Source organism: Balearica regulorum, chromosome 1 (genome assembly GCF_011004875.1).
Source record: "Balearica regulorum gibbericeps isolate bBalReg1 chromosome 1, bBalReg1.pri, whole genome shotgun sequence".
Taxonomy (NCBI): Eukaryota; Metazoa; Chordata; class Aves; order Gruiformes; family Gruidae; genus Balearica; species Balearica regulorum.
This window is the reverse complement of record NC_046184.1, coordinates 149,347,473-149,364,223: the sequence shown is the minus strand read 5'-3', so window position 1 is coordinate 149,364,223 and position 16,751 is coordinate 149,347,473. Positions and strand designations below refer to the sequence as shown.

The 16,751-nt window shown below is 53.9% G+C and overlaps 1 protein-coding gene and 1 long non-coding RNA gene across 6 annotated transcripts in view; one reads left to right on the top strand and one right to left on the bottom strand.

The window, feature by feature from the left end:
* Positions 1–285: 285 nt before the first annotated feature.
* Positions 286–4,613, bottom strand: POU3F3 (POU class 3 homeobox 3). 2 transcript variants are annotated; one of them, XM_075738787.1, is made up of 2 exons: positions 2,329–4,613; positions 286–804 (listed from the first exon to the last, which is right to left on the bottom strand). In XM_075738787.1, exons 1-2 carry the CDS (start codon positions 3,388–3,390, stop codon positions 742–744), a joined length of 1,125 nt encoding a protein of 374 aa, XP_075594902.1. In that variant the 5' UTR covers positions 3,391–4,613; the 3' UTR covers positions 286–741. The 2 variants fall into 2 exon arrangements, with proteins under 2 accessions (XP_075594902.1, XP_075594892.1); XM_075738777.1 differs by lacking the exon at positions 286–804 and having other exon boundaries at positions 1,671–4,607.
* A 10,991-nt stretch (positions 4,614–15,604) lies between these two features.
* LOC142599125 (uncharacterized) overlaps positions 15,605–16,751 on the top strand; it is a 31,315-nt gene continuing 30,168 nt past the window's right edge. For all 4 annotated transcript variants that reach the window (XR_012832811.1, XR_012832815.1, XR_012832813.1 and 1 more), the window contains exon 1: positions 15,605–15,991. This is a non-coding gene — a long non-coding RNA (uncharacterized LOC142599125). The remainder of the gene's footprint in view (positions 15,992–16,751) is intronic.

Here is a 16,751-nt window from a genome sequence, read left to right as displayed (position 1 = left end):
ACACAGCCCTTTCGGAGAGAAGGTGGCCTTTGATGATCTCTAATCTCGCCTTCCTTCCCCATGACACAAGGGTCCCTGGGTTGACGGAAGAGGCCGTGGGCATTGGCTCGGCGGAGGGATGGGCACAGAGTGCCAGCGGCAGGGATGCTGGAGGGCGGCACTGCCAGGGAGCACGGGGGGCGTGCAGCCAGCAGGTCGGACCCTCGATTTTTCTCTCACTTCAGCATTTGCAGTATTTCCCTTCAGAGAACTTTTTTTTTTTCTGTTTGTTGTTGGTTTTTTTTTTTTTTTTTTTTCTCGACACAGTGTTTATGCATCAGACACAGACTATTTCATTCTAACAAATTTATTTTCTCAATCAGCTCTTACGGAATCACTACTCAAATTAAATTACAATCAAATTATCACATCAAAAGATACCCTTATTACCTAACAACTGTCCATATTTTCATTTCATTTTGATTTGTGCTCGTCTGAAAAAAACACGTAATACAAGATCTGGGGAAAAAATAAATTACCGTTTTGCAGCAGTTCATAGGTATTCTGAATAAAATATTAAAAGAAGTCATTTAATGAAAATATAAAGCAAATTTTTTTTAGATCAACAACGGATCTAACAATTCTATATTGCCGTCTTTTTGAAAAGTCTGTTTATTAAAACCTACCAAAAACACTGCTTGGAAATGGCAGTATTATATAATCACATCCACAGCACCCATTCAATCAAAGTTGGCAACGGATTTAGGAGAGGAGAAGTTCAGATAAGTGCAGCTGCAGATGCTCAGTCCTTCTAAATCCCTTTATCTGAATCAGTCCAGAAATAAAAAATAAAAATATTAATAAAAAAAATATTAGCAGTGGATTTTTTTTTTTTTTTATGACTCTTCCATGATGATTGGCAGCCGTCAGGAGCAGGACTTTGACAGCCCTAAATTATTTCCCTTTCTCTCGCTGGTTCCCTTAATTCATGCAAAGTCCTTCTACAGAGCTCGAACTTTTGGGACCAACAACCTCTCCTTCTCCCACCCTCCCCCCGGCCTCTGTCCCTCCCCCCTTTCTCCTCAGGGTCAGTTTTTCGGCGTGCGGGCATTTATTTCCATATTTTTGTTCTATAGCTATACCTATATATATAGATAAATATATATATATGTATTTGCTTCCCTATGCAGTCTGCTTGTTTTTTAGTGCTGTGTGCATATTTTATTTTTTTTTTTCCTGGAAAAAGTGGCCCCTTTCATTTTGCAGAATATATAGATATATAGATATATATGTTTTCAGAGTGGATGTCTGCCTTGCACCAAAATTCTACGGTTTGGCCAAGAAAAACAGGGTGCTGGAGTGCAGCAGGCACCCTCTGATTAACCAGATTATTTTGCTTCTGCTTCTCTTTTTTTGGATTGCTCCCATTCAAAACAAAAACAATACCAAAAAAAAAAAAAAAGAAAGAAAAGGAAAAAAGAGGGAGAGAGAAAGGAGGAAAAAAAAGTTTCCGTGATTCATAGAAGAGAGCCCTTTTGGGGATAGGGGGGGAGAGTGTGGGGGGGGGGGGGAGGAGGGGAGAGAAGAGGTGCAGACATCAGTGGTGTTCCTCGCTGCGAGAGGGGGCTAATTTGGAGAGTGAAAAAATAAAAAATAAAAATAATAATAAAAAACCCCCACCAAGCCCACCCGCCCAAGCCCTCTCCCCACAGCCAACCCCCCGGCACATCTGCAGTTTTGGTGCATTACGCATCTCCACCCCGTTTTCCCAACACGGTCTAAACGCTCTCGCTCGGATCGCCCTTCTCCACCGCTCCCTATCGGTATCGATCTTATATATATATAGATGCACGCATATATCCATATATATATAAACACAAGCAGTCTGAACGAGCCTGGATCGTGTGTCTGTGTGTGTGTGTGTGTGTGCGTGCGTGCGTGCGTGTGTGTGAGTGTGTCTGTGTGAGCGTGCGGCTGTGCGCGGCGGTGCCGGTGCCGGTGCCGGTGCCGGTGTCGGTGCCGGCGGCGGTGCCCGGCCCGGCCCGGCCCGCTCTGCCCCCGCGCCCCCCGGCCCGCCCGCGGTGCCCCTCACTGCACGCTGGTCTGCAGTCCGTGGTGAGGGGGCGGCGTGTCGGAGTTGACGGTGCCGACCTGGGAGTAGACATCGTCGGGGGTCTGCTGCTGGATCCCCGGGGGGGTCATCCGTTTCTCTTTCTGCCTCCGATTGCAAAACCAAACCCTGACCACCTCCTTCTCCAGCTGCAGGCTGTCCGCTAGGTTCGTAATCTCCTGGGCGGAGGGCTTGGGGCATTTCAGAAAGTGGCTCTCCAAGGCCCCCTTGACACTCACCTCGATGGAGGTCCGCTTCTTCCTCTTCCTGCCCTGGGCGGCGATCTTGTCGATGCTGGTGGGGCTGCCCGTGGAGGAGTCGGCTTCCTCCAGCCACTTGTTCAACAAAGGCTTCAGCTTGCACATGTTCTTGAAGCTGAGCTGCAGGGCCTCGAAGCGGCAGATGGTGGTCTGCGAGAAGACGTTGCCGTAGAGGGTGCCCAGCGCCAGCCCCACGTCGGCCTGGGTGAAGCCCAGCTTAATCCGCCGCTGCTTGAACTGCTTGGCGAACTGCTCCAGGTCGTCGGAGGTCGGCGTGTCCTCGTCCGAGTGCGGGTCGTGGCTGTTGACGCCGCCGTGGTGCGGCGGATGGTGCCCGGGGTGCTGGTGGTGGTGGTGGTGGTGGTGCCCGGGGTGCTCGCCCAGCTCCGGCGTCTCGCCGCGCACCAGCCCCGGGTGCACCAGGCTCTGCCCGCCGGGGGGGGGGCTCAGCATGCCGTTCACCGTGAAGCCCCCGGGCTGCGAGTAGAGGAGCGACTGCTGCTGCTGCTGCCCGCCGGCCATGGAGGGCAGGTGGGCGGCCGCCGCCGCCCCCCAGGCCGCCGGGTGCCCCTGGTGCGGGGGGCCCAGGTGGGGCGGCCGGTGGTGCAGCGCCGCGCCCGAGTGCAGGTCGTCGCGCCCGCCGCTGCCCTTGACGTCGGGCGGCGGCGGCGGCTGCTGGGGACTGCCCGTCATGCCCACGGGGCTGCCGGACCAGGGCGAGCCCGCTTCGGCGGCGGCGGCGGCGGCGGCGGCGGCGGCGGCGGCGGCGGCGTGGGGCAGGGCTGTCACCCACTGGTGGGCATGGCTCAGCATATGGCCGCCGTTGCTGGCGGCCATGGCGCCCGGCATGAAGTCGCTCTGGACCATCTTGGCCGCCGGGTCGCCGCGGTAGCCGCCCGCTACCGAGGTGACGGCCACGCTGCCCGGCTGCATGCCGCCGCCGCCGCCGCCGCCGCCGCCGCCCGAGTCCGCGTGGACGATGGAGCCGGCCGCCAGGATGCCGTTGCCGGGGAGGTAGGGGTTAGAGGTGGCCGCGGCCATCCCGCGCCCGCCGCCCGCCGCTCGCCCCCGCCGCGCCGCCGCGCCGCCGCCGCCGCCGCCGCCGGCTGCCGGGCGCCCGCCGCGAGCGCCCTTGCCCGGCGCTGCCGGGGCCGCTGCCGGGGCCGCCGCCCGCGCCGCCGCCGCCGCCGCCGCCTTCCCAGCCTCGCCGGGGCGCCGGGGCGCGGGGTTCACCTGCTAGCGCTCCGCGGCGCGCTCTCCTCCGCCCGTCCGCCGGCCGTCCTGCCTCCGCTCCGCGGCGCGCTCTTTGCGGTCGCCGGCTCTCGCTTCGCCTTTTTTTTTTTTTTTTTTAAAAATCGCTTTGCTTTTCTTTTCTTTTTTTTTTTTTTTTTCCAAAAAGAGAGAAATATTTAGCTGTACATGTATTTTTCCTCCTCCTTCTTCTCGCCCGAGTTTGCTGCTCGCAGGGAGGAAACCAAACAAAGGCTAAAAAGCGAAAAAGAGGGGGGGGGGGGGGCAAAAAGCCCCCGTGCCTTCTCCCCTCCGCTCCCCTAGGAGTACATCTCCAGCTCTCAGCCTTCCCCTCTCAGAGCGAAACTTTTCCTTTTCTTCTTCCTTTAAGGCTTTGTGTGGGGGTATATTTTCCTTTTTCTGTCTCTGTCTTTCTCGCTCTCCTCGGCTCCTCGATCTCCTTTTGCTCTTTTATTTGCAAGTTTTGTTGGTGTCCTAAGAAAACTTCCTGTGATGATGATGGTGGTGATGGTGGTGATGATGCATTTCTCAAAGTTGTGCTGTTGCTGGAGCACTTTGTCCCCTTTGAAACAAGAGTCCTGTCGGAGCCTTCTTGCTAGAGTCACGCTCTGGATAAGACATTTTTTTCTCTCTACCTTTCCTTTAGGCGCTTGGGAAAAAAAAAAAAAAGTAAAAAAAAAAAAAATTTAAAAGTTGAAATTTCTCGTTACCTCGCGAATTGTTTCTCTCCCTCTCCCGCTCGCTCTCTCGCTTGCTTGGTTTGTTGTTTGGTTTGGTTTTTTTTTTTTTTTTGGTGTTTGTTTTGCTTTTTTATTTTAATTCCAGCAGTTGGTCGAGGGAGGAGGCGGAGGAGGAGCGCCTTGGTGGAGAGGTGTGTGTATGTGTGTGTGCATATATGGTATCCTTTATACACTAACTCCAGCGGGGAAGTTGGCTGCCGGGCTGGCAGCGCGCACTGGCGGTGCCGGAGTCCCGCCGCTCGCCTCTCCCCGCCTCCCTCTCCCGGGCCGTGCCCGCGCCCTCCCCTCCCTCCCTCCCTCCCTCCCTCCCTCCCCTCCCTCCCGCCGTCTGCCCGCCGCCGCCCGCGCCGCCACCACCCGGCCCCGCCGCGAGGAAGCCGGCCGCCGCCGCCCCCGCCGATTGGCTACCCGCCCCGTGACGGACAGCCCGCCGCCGGCCGCGCGGCCCCCCTTCCGGCCGTTCCGATTGGCTGCTTTTTAATTTAGGCAAAGTGGCGTCGGAGCTGGAAGTCGCCCCCCCCTCCCCTCCCCTCCCTCCATCCCTCCCTCCTCCCTCTCCCCTCCCTCCTCCCTCCTTCCCTCCATCCCTCCCTGCCCTCCTCCCTCCGCCTCTTAACTCTTCCTGCCCGGCACACACACGCACCTCGGAGCTCTCCCGCAGCCGCTCGGGCAGGGGCGAGCGCGTCCGGGGGGGGGGGTGTGAGGGGGGGGGTGCGGGGGGCTGGCGGTAATAATTAATAATAACAACAGCTACAATAATAATAACAATAATAAGGACGGCGAAGCCGGGCGGGGGTGGGAACGGCGGGGATGCCACTGCCGTGCACACGCATCTTCCCCCCCCCCCCCGGCAGTGCCCGCACCGGCACCCTGAGCTGCCCCCGCTCCCCCCCGCCGCTCTGCCCCGGAGGCGCCCGCCCCCCGGCCGCCCCCTCCTCCCTTTGTCCACCCCCGCACGCCGGGGTGCGCCCAGGCCCCCGCCCGCCCGCAGCCGTCACACCGGGAGGCCGGCCCGGCAGCCCCGGCGAAGGGCCGCCCCGTCGGTAGGGGAGGCGGGCAGGGGAGCCGGCGGCCGGGCTTGCCCTGCGAGCCGCGGGTGTCTCGCAGGGAGCCGGCCCCGCGGCATGAAACGCTGTATTATTTCTCGTCCAGCGGAAAGAGTTAAGGGGGGCGGGGGAAGGCGGGGGGGAGCGAGGGGGAGAGATGCGACCGAGCGGAAACGCCGCGCACAGGCAACCTCAGTGAACCACGGAAAAAGAGAAAGTGGCAACAAAAACAAGGGCAAATTGAACGCTCCTCGGGGACTGCCGGTGCAATAACACCGTTCGGACATTCAGGGGACACGGCGCTGCTAATGACCGCCGCCGTGCCGAGCCGTCCCCCCGCACACAGCCCCGCACACCCTTCCCTAACGGCGGGACGTTAAAATGGGGAGCGTCACCCCCGGCCCTGCCCGCCCCGCTCCGCTCCCCTCCTCCGCACGCTGAATAATTTGGCCCCGGGAGGCGGTGAGTCGCGTCCCGCCCGCAGCGCTCTCCGCGCCCCTCCGCACCCGCGGAGCCAGCCCCGCCGCCCGCCCGGCAGCCGGTGTTCGGGGCTCCGGCAGCCGGCGTTCGGGGCTCCGTCCAGCCCCCGGCTCGTACTGCAGAAAGCACCATGGTAGGTAGGTGTAGAAAAACCATTAAAGTGAAGCGTAGGGATCTGAAGGGCACTGGTAACTAAACACCAAACATTACGATGATATATATTTTTTTTTTGTTCCCATGCGTCCTCCAAAGGTTTCTTTTTTATATATAAAAGATCCAACACAGATTTCATTGAATAAATCTGAGATCTCCAGGTGCAGACGTTTGAATAGTCAGTGCCAGAACCCCATGTTTTCCTTTCCAGCCGATTTTGCTTGGATCAGGCTCAAAAACCGAGTGAGTCTCGTGGTTTTGTTTACACTGAATGGGGAGGATAGGAACGGTGCCATGGGGCCGTCTTTCATTAATATACAGTGAGGATTTTGTCTAAATTACTGCTATGAATTTCACAGTACACGCTTTCAAAAGCCGTCTCAGGTGGCCTGATGAAACGTGATAGCGCCTCTGCAAACAGATCTACTTTCTTAATAAAAAAGGAAGGGGGGGGGGAAGAAATCCCCCCAAAATAAAAAAAAAAGTACACCCTCGTAACAGCGACAACAAAAAATAAAGCTCGAGCTGGAGTAATGTCTTTTATTTAAAAAAAAAAAAAACAACTTAGTTCCCCAACTCTTCCCACCCCCTCCCTTGCAGAGTGTGATTGTTTTGTCTGGAAAAAAATCCAAAGTATAACAAGGGGAGAACAGTTAGTGCTGATTTTCATTTGCATAAATTTTCATATATTTTGGTGAAAATAATAGACTAGTGGAGAGCGGGGCTTAGTGGAGTCAGTGCAAAGGAAAATCTTAACATGGATCGTTTCGCTGGAGTTGAGAACATGCTTTTTTTCCCCCTGTCACCTTATTAAAATCAAAAATTAAAAAAAATCTCTAAATCCTGGAAGTATGATCGGTAAGTGTTTTACATTTTTTTATCTACTTCTGTTTTCTTTAAAGTCTTCTGGATATATATTTTCAAAAGCTTAGGACAAGACAGGGAAACCCATGGCAACTGCCTGGAAGGAAACAGGCTTAAAAAAAAAAAAAGGGGGGGGGGAGAAGGAAAGGGAAAGGAAAAAAAAAATCCCACCAGCAACAAAAAGCACCTTAGTGAAATATTACATAAAAAGCATGGATTCATTCCAAAGCTCAAGGCAGCAAAGCAATTCTTCAGGGCTGGAAAGTCTTTCTGGTTACTACTTCACTTTTTTGGGCACTGTTAATTAATGTAACACCAGGTCTCGGGGAGGGTTGGCGGGGGGAAAGGAAAGCTCTCGAAAATATTACAGATTTGTAAAGGAGAGGAGAAGCAGAGATGCGGGCTGTTTTAAAACGCTGCTTCTCGGAGTAGGGGCGGGAGAGGGGGGGGGGGGGGGGGGGGGGGGGGGGGGGGAGGTGGTCTCCCGGCGGGCGGGGAGGGGGCCCGGCCGGTGCAGCGGGCGGGAGAGGGGCCGGGGCCGGGGCCGGGGCCGGGGCCGGGGCCGGGGCGCGGGTGACCCGGGCACCTGCTGGCAGCGCCGGTGCGGCTGGACGGGCGCGGGGGGGAGGCAGGGGAAGGTGCGGAGCGGCGGTGCACGCAGAGGGTTAATATTGTAACTAGGGAACAGACGGTTAAGCACAACATCTAGAGCTCTGTCGTGAAAGTCCATCAGAAAGAGTATAATCAATCAAAACTAACCAGGACATCCCTTCATTTTATTCTCCAAGGAGATTGGGGCTGGAGGATTACAGACCAGATTTCACTTTGTTTCTCTCTCCTGACAGTCTTGCCTGTCTCTCCGCTTTGCCCGAATCCCGTCTAGTTGAGAGGTATAGGCTAATGATCTGAAACTCTTTTATAGCGTTTGGGTCAGTGTGATAAATAATGTGATAAATAATGTAGGGTGAAATTAGTAGGCCAGATACTGCTCCTGAAAACTTTACCGAGGCTTAAATATCCCATTACGTGACTTTCATTTATTTTAATTTTGCCGTGTTATTTGCATAATTTTTTTTCCTCCCCCCCCCCCCCCCCCCCCCCCCCCGCTGCTCTTTTGGACACACAATAGCTGGTGATCATTGTAATTTCCTAGAATTAGTTACTTCTTTGGAAACGGTCGATAGTTAAATCAATAAAATGGCTTGTAAAACTAGGGAGGTATAGGTTTCAATTTGGGGGGGAGAAGAATCGCTCATTTTCCACTTCTTGTTGACGTGCCCAGCGTCTCTTTTGACTGGGGTTAACTCTGTGTGCTCCATCGGAACAGATGCCGTATAGAGCTGCTCCCTCAAGATCATTTGTTTCCTTGATGGGGGAACATTTCTGAGCAGAACATATTGGTTGCCATAGAGAAAGAAATAAAAGGAAGAACACTAGTCACATTAAGCTATATGTTTGTGCACTGGGCTTTAGATAAAAGGACCCCAGTTCAAGCCAGAGAGAACGGGGCCAAACCAGAGCTTCTTAGCTTCACTAAAACTAGCTTTATTTTGTTTTGGACTTTTACGGTTGAAACATGTAAGCTAATTTTATTGGCTGTCGTTAATTTTATACGATACGGCTTGCTGAACAAAATCAACTTTCGCCGCGCTCCGCCAGGCGCCGGCCGCCCGCCAGGGGGCGCCCTGCAGCACCCCCCCAAGCTCCCCCCCCCCCCCCCCCGTGTCCCCCTGTCCCCGTCCCGTCCCCGGGGAGGGGGGCGGGGGTGGGGGGGGGCAGCCTCAGGGCTCCCCCAGTCCCCGGCCTCTGTCCCCCACCCCCGGCACACCCCCGCCTCCAAGGCACCCCGGCCGGGGGAGAGAGCCCCAAAACTCAGGGGGTGGGAGAGGAGCGGCGGGCGGGGGGAGTGTGTGTGTGGGGGGGTGGGGCTGCCGGTTCAAAGGCCGCCCCAAAAGTGTCCCAGTTGGTGCGATGCCTCCAACGGACCCGAGGCCTGCGAGGGAGCGAGAGCAGCTAATTAAACACAGGCACGGGCACCACGGTTCGGGGTAACCTGAGGTGCCACGCCGGTCTGGGGTTTTCTTTTTTTTTTTTTTTTTTTTTTTTCCAAATAAGGCGCTTAAGCCTCTGGAGATGCAATAAAATGACTCGGGTTTTTTAGATCATTTAATATTTAATCGCCATATTAAACATGGAAAAGTAGCTTTTCTTTTTTCCTTCTTTTTCCTCCTCCCTCCCCCCAAGCTGGCCACTCACCCCCCACCCCGCCACTTCTCTATCTGCGAGAGCCAGCGCCGGGCTCCCCCCCCGCCTCCCGCCCTGCCCACACCGGCCGCACACCGGGCACAAGTTGTCGCCGTCCGCCCGGGACGCTCGCAGGCATTAACCTCAACTGAAACCAACAACACCGACGGCGACACAGCTTGGCTCAACGCAGCTCGACTCTCTGTCCCTTCCCAAACACGCGTAGTCTCAGCCCCATACCCCAAGCGCCCGCTTCTTTTCTCCCTTTCCCTCCCTAAGTGATTGCAAGAGGGGACAGGAGTGAAAAATTTAGTCTTTTTTTTGGGTGATATTCTTGCCTAAGCACAGCTGCTTCTCCCCCCCTCGCCCGCCGGCACGGAGCTGGCCATGGGCGGACAACCGTGGCTGCAGCATCCCCTAACGCACCTGCAAAGGGGGATGTTCCGAGCAGCCCGGGGTTGGGGGGGAGGGCGGGGAGGGGGGGGGGACAAAGCGGCGGCGCCGGGAAGGGGGTTTGAAGCCACTTTGTTCCCCCACGCTGGAGCCTTAGCAGTTTCCGTGCGGCTGGGAAAGTTTTATTCCTTGCCTCCATAAAGGAAAGACCAATTGGAGCCCTGGAAATCACACAGCCCATAAATATGATAGATCCTGGCAAGATGAACTCCCCGCCTAAAAATCTAACACACACACACACAAAAAAAAAAAAAAAAAGAAAAGTAATGAAAGAGAGAAAACGACCTACAAGAATATACAGTTTTCATTTAGAGTGTTCGTGGGTCATTTGGAAAACGGAGTCAAGTCTCGGTGTGTATTGACCGTGCGGGAAAATGGTTGAGATATTTACATGAACAAAACTTTCCACCTACCGCGTTTGGCGAAATAAGCACTAGCAATATTCCAGACTAGTAAAGCACATTTCCAGAGCGCAATTCTCTTCAGAAACGTGGTCACTTACTTGAGATTTGCCGTAGTTTAGCGAACCTTTCCCTCGCCTTTGAGGCAGGCGGGTTTTGGAGTTGAAAGAGCCCAGCAAAGTTCAGCATCCCGGGTTTGGGATTGAGCGGATTTCCCCCCAGCTTTCCTCTGTCCTCCCCCCTCCTCTCCCCAACCCTCCGAGTGTAACCTGCGTTATATTTTAAACAAAACACGAGTTACCAGCGCAGCTCCTCTGCTGTATGTCCGCATCAGTTGGCAGCGGCAGGCTGCAGGGTACCGCAAAGCGAACAGACAAACTAACGCGAAAACGAGCAACAAGTTAATTCGGCAAAACTTCGCTTTCCTGCCTGCCTTTGAAAAAGTCCGGTTCGGCCGGGACTGCCGGGTCAGTGCCTGCTGTGCCACCCTAATTGTAAGGGTGTTACACAGAGCGGGTTTTTTGGGGGGTTTGGTTGTGGTTTTTTTTTTTTTTTTCCTCAGCCCCCCCTTCTTTTAATAAATGCCTGTTTTGTCCGAATGGACGCCTTTGGAAAATGGATGTAGAAACGATACTGTCGCGGAGGTAGGGAAAAGAAAGTGAATGTTTACCGTATTTAGTATTCATTTACTTATAGTGGGAAATGATTAGGTATCTACTAATATAACCGTGGAGACCAACTGCCTAATTAGCATTTACAAATTAAAATGTTAAACATAAAGACATATTCCGTATACAGTCTGCTATATGTAAAACACATTCGTGCATAATACAGCAGTCAGCTGAAAACGTGAAGTTGACTGGCTTCCAGATATCTAGCGTTCTTGGCTAATGTGATCTGCTCTGGGTTTTTCAAGCTTACCCATACTGTAGTTCATAGTTCTTATGACCACGTTGATAGCTGCGCTAGGGATATTACATTAACCAATCTGGAGAAAATAAGAAAATATACAGATTACTTTTAAAGGCTGGCGATAATAACGATAAACACAATAGGCAGGCGGATCGTTTCTCCATACCTTTTATTCTGAAGGCTTCGCTCGGAACCTTATTTATTGTTTTGAGCATAACAAAGCATTTCGGGTTCTGTAATAAATTAGAACAATAATACAGAACTGCACATGCAAAGCAAGATAGCTTTTAAAATAGGGGTCCTTTCTTTCCCAGCTGCATAATTCTGATATTACCCAATGTGTCGTGCTCAGGGTTCACCTCACACGGACTGTAATGAAAGTTGCCAAATGAATGGAACAATCTATCTGTTGACTTGAGCTCAACGTAGACACATTACATATGATGGAAACCTAATGCTCCCACCGATGTTAAAATCAAAGGGATATATAGTTCCAATCCAGCTCCTTGAACATGTAGATTTTTATTTATAATTGTGCATGTAGCAACATAAAAAGGGGATTTACAAGTTGGAATCTTTTAAAAGAGACTGTGAAAACCTTAGCCCCGCTTTTATTAGACATGATATCATTCTGATTTGCGTGCTTGCCATCTCAATAGCGTTTCACATGTAAAAAAAAAAAAAAAAAAAAAAGAAAGAAAGAAAGAAAGAAAGATCCATATGCATTACATAGATTTTCTTTTACATGCATAAGGACTGGCAGTCTTTTAGTGGATAAGAGGGTGAATAATTGTGATACACCAGAAAACAGTTCGTGCAGTTTGGCAGCTCTGTTTTTTATTATTAGATTTTTTGACATTTGAACTTGTCTATTGTCTGAGGAGCTCAGTGCAGATTGCAGTAGGTCAACCTTAAGGCTGCTCTTTTTGGCATTGCACACAAACATGCACACGCTGTCTGTTCTCCTTGCGTGAATGCAGCAGCTACAGTTTTACCGTGCCTTTTTTTTTTTTTTTTTTTTTTTTTTAATGCACATGTATTTATATTTATCTAATCCGCTTGGGGTTTTCACGGTCGTGTGGTTAGTTTGTACGCGTGATCATTTTACACCCGTTCCTCCAATCTATATATTTGCCTGATGCTGGATACTTTTAAGTACTCAGTCGCTTTTACAGCAGTATAATTCCAGCATCACGATGTTTGATAAAAGGGACTTCGGTAGCCCTGGGATTAAATGACATATTTTCCCGCAGCTTCGCTCAACTCCATCATGACTCCTACAGTCAGAAGTTAACATTATTCATCATCTCCTCGCATTTATTCCCTCCTCCCCTCTCTAAATTCAGCCCCGCCATCCGACTTCTGAAACAATTTCTTGCCCCCTGCAAAAGCGGGGTGGGGGGGGGTGGGGGGAAGAGGGGGGTCAGAGGCGGGGACCCGAAAGCCCGGCGGGGACCTCGCCGCCACCCCGCGGCCTCAGGGGCGGCCCCGCTCCGCCGGCCCTTCCGCGGGAGCGGAGCGGGCCGCGGCCGCGCCGAGGTCCCAGCAAACGCCCGCCCAGGCGGGACGCCCCGGGGAGAGAGAGCCGCTGCTGGCGTGGAAAATACGAAATAGGGATGGATCCCCCCGGGGTGGGAGGGGGAAGGGGAGAGGGAAAACTGCATCAAGCCTGGATAGGAGACTCAGTTTGCGCTGGGAAAATCCAGACACTGCGCCTAAATAACTTTTCCCCGGAGTGATTTGCGCCTCTTCCTCTTTTTTTTCTCTCGTTTGGTTGGTGCTATTGTAAATTGAGACCCTTCCCATATCTGCCTGGGTGCAGGGACTCGGGCCGAACAACAGCCGATCTCTTCTTCTAGCAGTCTTTTAAATAGGTATCTATATACATATATAAGTATAGGCACACGCATCGATAGGTACACGTATACCCAGGCACGCACAGACGCATATACATCTAGATTTGTTCCCCTCTTCACTCCCCCCCTTCCTTCTTTAACAAGCGCCTGATAATGCGTTTAAGGCTTGTTATTTGAACTCTCAGATCAGCATGCAGAAATGTAATTGCATCGTTTTTCATCAGGAAAGGAAAGGAAAGAAGGAGGAAGGGGAGGAGGAACCCCCACCCCATACACACACAGACACCCAGTGCTCGGTAATCGCTGAGTCACCGTATTGGGGGTCAGTGGGTAAACACGAAGGAGAGAGCAGCATCTTATTGAAAACCCCGGTGCAAACCGCATCCCTCCTCATCTCCAGCCTGAAGATCCCTCCCCTGCTCCTTCCCCTGGCTTTATGAATCCGGACTCGGAATAAAGTGGCCCAAGTGCGGCCAGAGCCCTCTTTTGGGGCTGGATGTCCTCCTCAGGTGCAGTGGGACCCACTTTGTTGCGGCGGGGGGTGTGTGTGTGGGAAGAAAATAAAAATTAAACTGCTATTTGGGCTGCCGGTGATGGGCGTCGTTTTGGGGGGGGGAGAGGGGAGGAGGAGGAAAGAGGGAAACACCGGCCAGGTCACCTAGGGATATAAAGAAAGGGAAAGCTTTCTCTGGGGCTGGGCTCTGATCTGGGCATGTTTATTCCTGTTTAAACGCTATTGTTCCTGCCAGCCTTTGACACAAACAGAAGGGGGGTGGGGGGGTGGCTGCAACAAAGCTGCTCAAACCTAAGCAACCCCCAAAGGCGGAGGAATACTTTCTTTTCTTCCCTTTAAAAACGTATGTGACAAGACTTTCTGTTTGAGGTTGTTTTCTGGGTGTCCCCCCCCAACTTCCCCTGTGAGCTGAGCAGAGTGCCTGGCTGTGATTCACTTACCAGGGCCCGTTTAGACAGCTACACGTTCCCCCCCCCGAGGTGGGTGCCAGGGAGCCTCCCAGGGACAGCTTCTTGGGCCCCTGGCTGCCAGTGGGTTGAAGGAACAGACTTGAAATCGGTTTGCGGCAAGGCCTGCAGTGGGAAACAAAGAGGCAGAAATGTTGGGAGCCCAAGGAGAGCCTGAAATACAGAGAGGCATTGAGCTTCCCAGAGATGCTTCTGCTTCTCAGTGGGGGACAGAGCAGGATCCTTTTTGGGCTGGCTCTGTGCAGTTGAGGGCTGGACTGTACAGCCCATGCTGAATCAGAGGCATTGTGTGCAAATGAATAAGTGCACATTGTTTTGAGATGCTGCTATTGTATTTGGGATTGGGGGGGGAGGAGGGGTTATATTTTGTGTGCATGTGCGCGCGCGGGTCTGTGTGCTTTTGAAAGGTGAGTGCAGATTGCAATAGTTGCTGCTCTGTTTTTGTTTGTCAAACAGGGCCCTTCTCTTGGGAGAGGGGCATGTGGCGGATCCCAGCCCAGGATTACATTAATCAAAGCATTATTTCCCCAGGGATGCGCAGCACAAATGATAGTAAATCCTAATAAAATTGGATCGCTGAGAAATTGAACGCTTAAAGTAATCTGCTCTGTCTGATAAAAACTTCAAATTTATAAGATATTATGCATCCCCACCCCCAAACACCTTAGGTATCATCACTATGTGTGTGTATTATACATCTATCTGTAGGAGAGAAATCACTGCTCAGTTTAACACGCTCATCACTACTGAATACATACATAGATATAAGTGTGTGTGTGTGCGCACATGTACATGTACTGCACACACAGAGAGTCATAAAATAAGCTAAAATCTATATGCACATAACAACAATGACTACGGTCAATATTTTAAGGACTTTGCATACGCCACCTTTGCTGTGGCAGGTGCTGTAGGAGGCTGGGACAAGGCTGTACATGGTTGTGTACCAGCGCTGTAATCTTGCCTGGGGACTCTATTTTCTCTTGCTTTTTACTGACGCTCACCATGGGCCTCCATGATGGCATCTGCGATCTCAGCCCCACTAAGAGCAGCTTTGCTTTTTAAAGCTGAGACCACGGGGGTGGTAGGGAAATAAAAAAAATTAAAATACATGGACATGAGCATTTGAAGCTGAGTTTAGAAAGCCTTTGAGGGGATGAGCTTCAGAAAGATACTGCCTTGGACTGGGGTGGGCATAGCTGAAAGAAGGGAAGGTATTTCCAGGCCAGTTATTTTGCCTCAGACGTGCAGCGTGCTGCACCAACCAACGGCCCCTCCACGCACCGCCTCCCCTGCCCCTTGGTGAGGGCCAGCAAAGGCCAGGGTAGCCGCTGGCCACTCGCTAGCTTCAGACCCTCAGTCTCGGCTACTTCCTCTCTGCAGAAGGAAAGTTTGTTTATAATTGCAGCTGTAGGACATGACAGTAGGCTCAAAGAGACCCACTGTCCAGCAGAAAAAAAAAAAAAAAAAAATTGCTTTTTTCCTCTGCTTCCCCCTAAAAGACCACTGTGGTTCCAAATGTGAAAGGGGCAGAAGGCATTTCCACTCACCCAGCTGAAACTCTTTGAAAGGCTAGAGTTTCCCCCGCAGTTATAAATGCCGATCATTCCTCCTACCCCCGCCTTCCCTCCCCGTCCAAGGAGTCCGATCGGCCGTGGGACCTCGTTCTCCCCGCGGGAGCCGGCCCCGCCGAGGGCCCCCACGCGTGACCGTGACCGGTTCTGCCTACTGCCCTGCGGCGGACGCGTCCCGTACGCCTCTCCCTGCCCCTTTCTTTTCTGGCATCGCTAGGCAGACTGAAAGCGGCTTGTCCCTTCCTCTGGCGTGGGGTTTTCTTGCCCCGTCCCGGCGCCGGGGGGTTGCGGGGAAGGGCGAGTCCCGGCCCCGCAGAACCCCGCTGGAGGGAGGGGGGGCCCTGCCCTGCCGGTAGCTGTCCCCCGCTGCGTGCGGGCAGGGAGGCGGCGGAGGTGGGGGGGGAGGCTGAGTCCTCTCCCAGCCCTGAAATGACGCAGCCCCTGCTCCAGCATCGTCTCCCGTTTGGGCAGGCTCCATTTCAGGAGCTCCGTCTCCCCCCACCCCCTCCTTCCCAGCCTTCCTCCTTCCTCCTCCTCCTCGCCTCACCGTCACTCTCAAACACCCCCCCCCCCCTCCGCCCCGCTCCCCCCCGCCGCCCCAAACTCCTTCCTCAGGACCGTGGGATGCTGGTGAGCTCTGGTGAGAGTTGCCGGTCTCCATTTCCAAGCGGGGAGCCGCCGGGAGCGGTGAGGCAGCCGGGGGGGTGGCAGGGGAGGCTGTGCGGGCTGGGGGGAGCAGCGGGGGGGGACGGGACGAGAGAGGCGATGAATGAAGGAGGGGGAGGGGGGCGGCCCCCGCATCCGCGCATCCCCCCCCCCCGCCCAAGAACCCCCCCGCTCCCGGGAAGGGGCAACCCCCGCGCCCCGCCAGCCCTTCCCCGCCACCGACACGGCGCGGCGGCGGCTCCGCACCGCTCCGCGCCCCTCCGCGCCCCACGGCAGGCAGCGCTGCCCCGCGGCCCCCGACGGGGCTCCGGCCGCGCCCCCGCACGGCTCCCCTCGCCCTCCCGCAGGCGTGTGCGGAGCGTGCGGGCGGGGACCCGCTCACCCCGCCACCGACGGTGCCGCTTTTTCTCTATCCCCCCACCTCTTTCCCCCCCTTCATTTACATACCGTTTGTCACCCTCCCTCGGTATTTTTTCTGCCCTCTCGCACTCTCTTAATCCCCCCTCCACCCCCGCCCAGACCGACCCCTCCCCCCCCCCCCGCATCCCGGGTGCAACCGGATGACAAAAATCAAAGCTGGTTCCAATTTACCCCAGTTGTCTTCCTTTGAACACTCACAAGGTAGGTATGGCTCGGGGTGGGATACTGCTCTCCCACTCCCCATGTGTTCAGCAAGGTGCCTTCCTTCCCACCCTCCCCTCCCCGCTTTCTTTTCCTTAATTGGCTCTATCTTGATGTGCACTTGTTTTGTTTAGCCTATTTTACCATTGCGGACGAGATA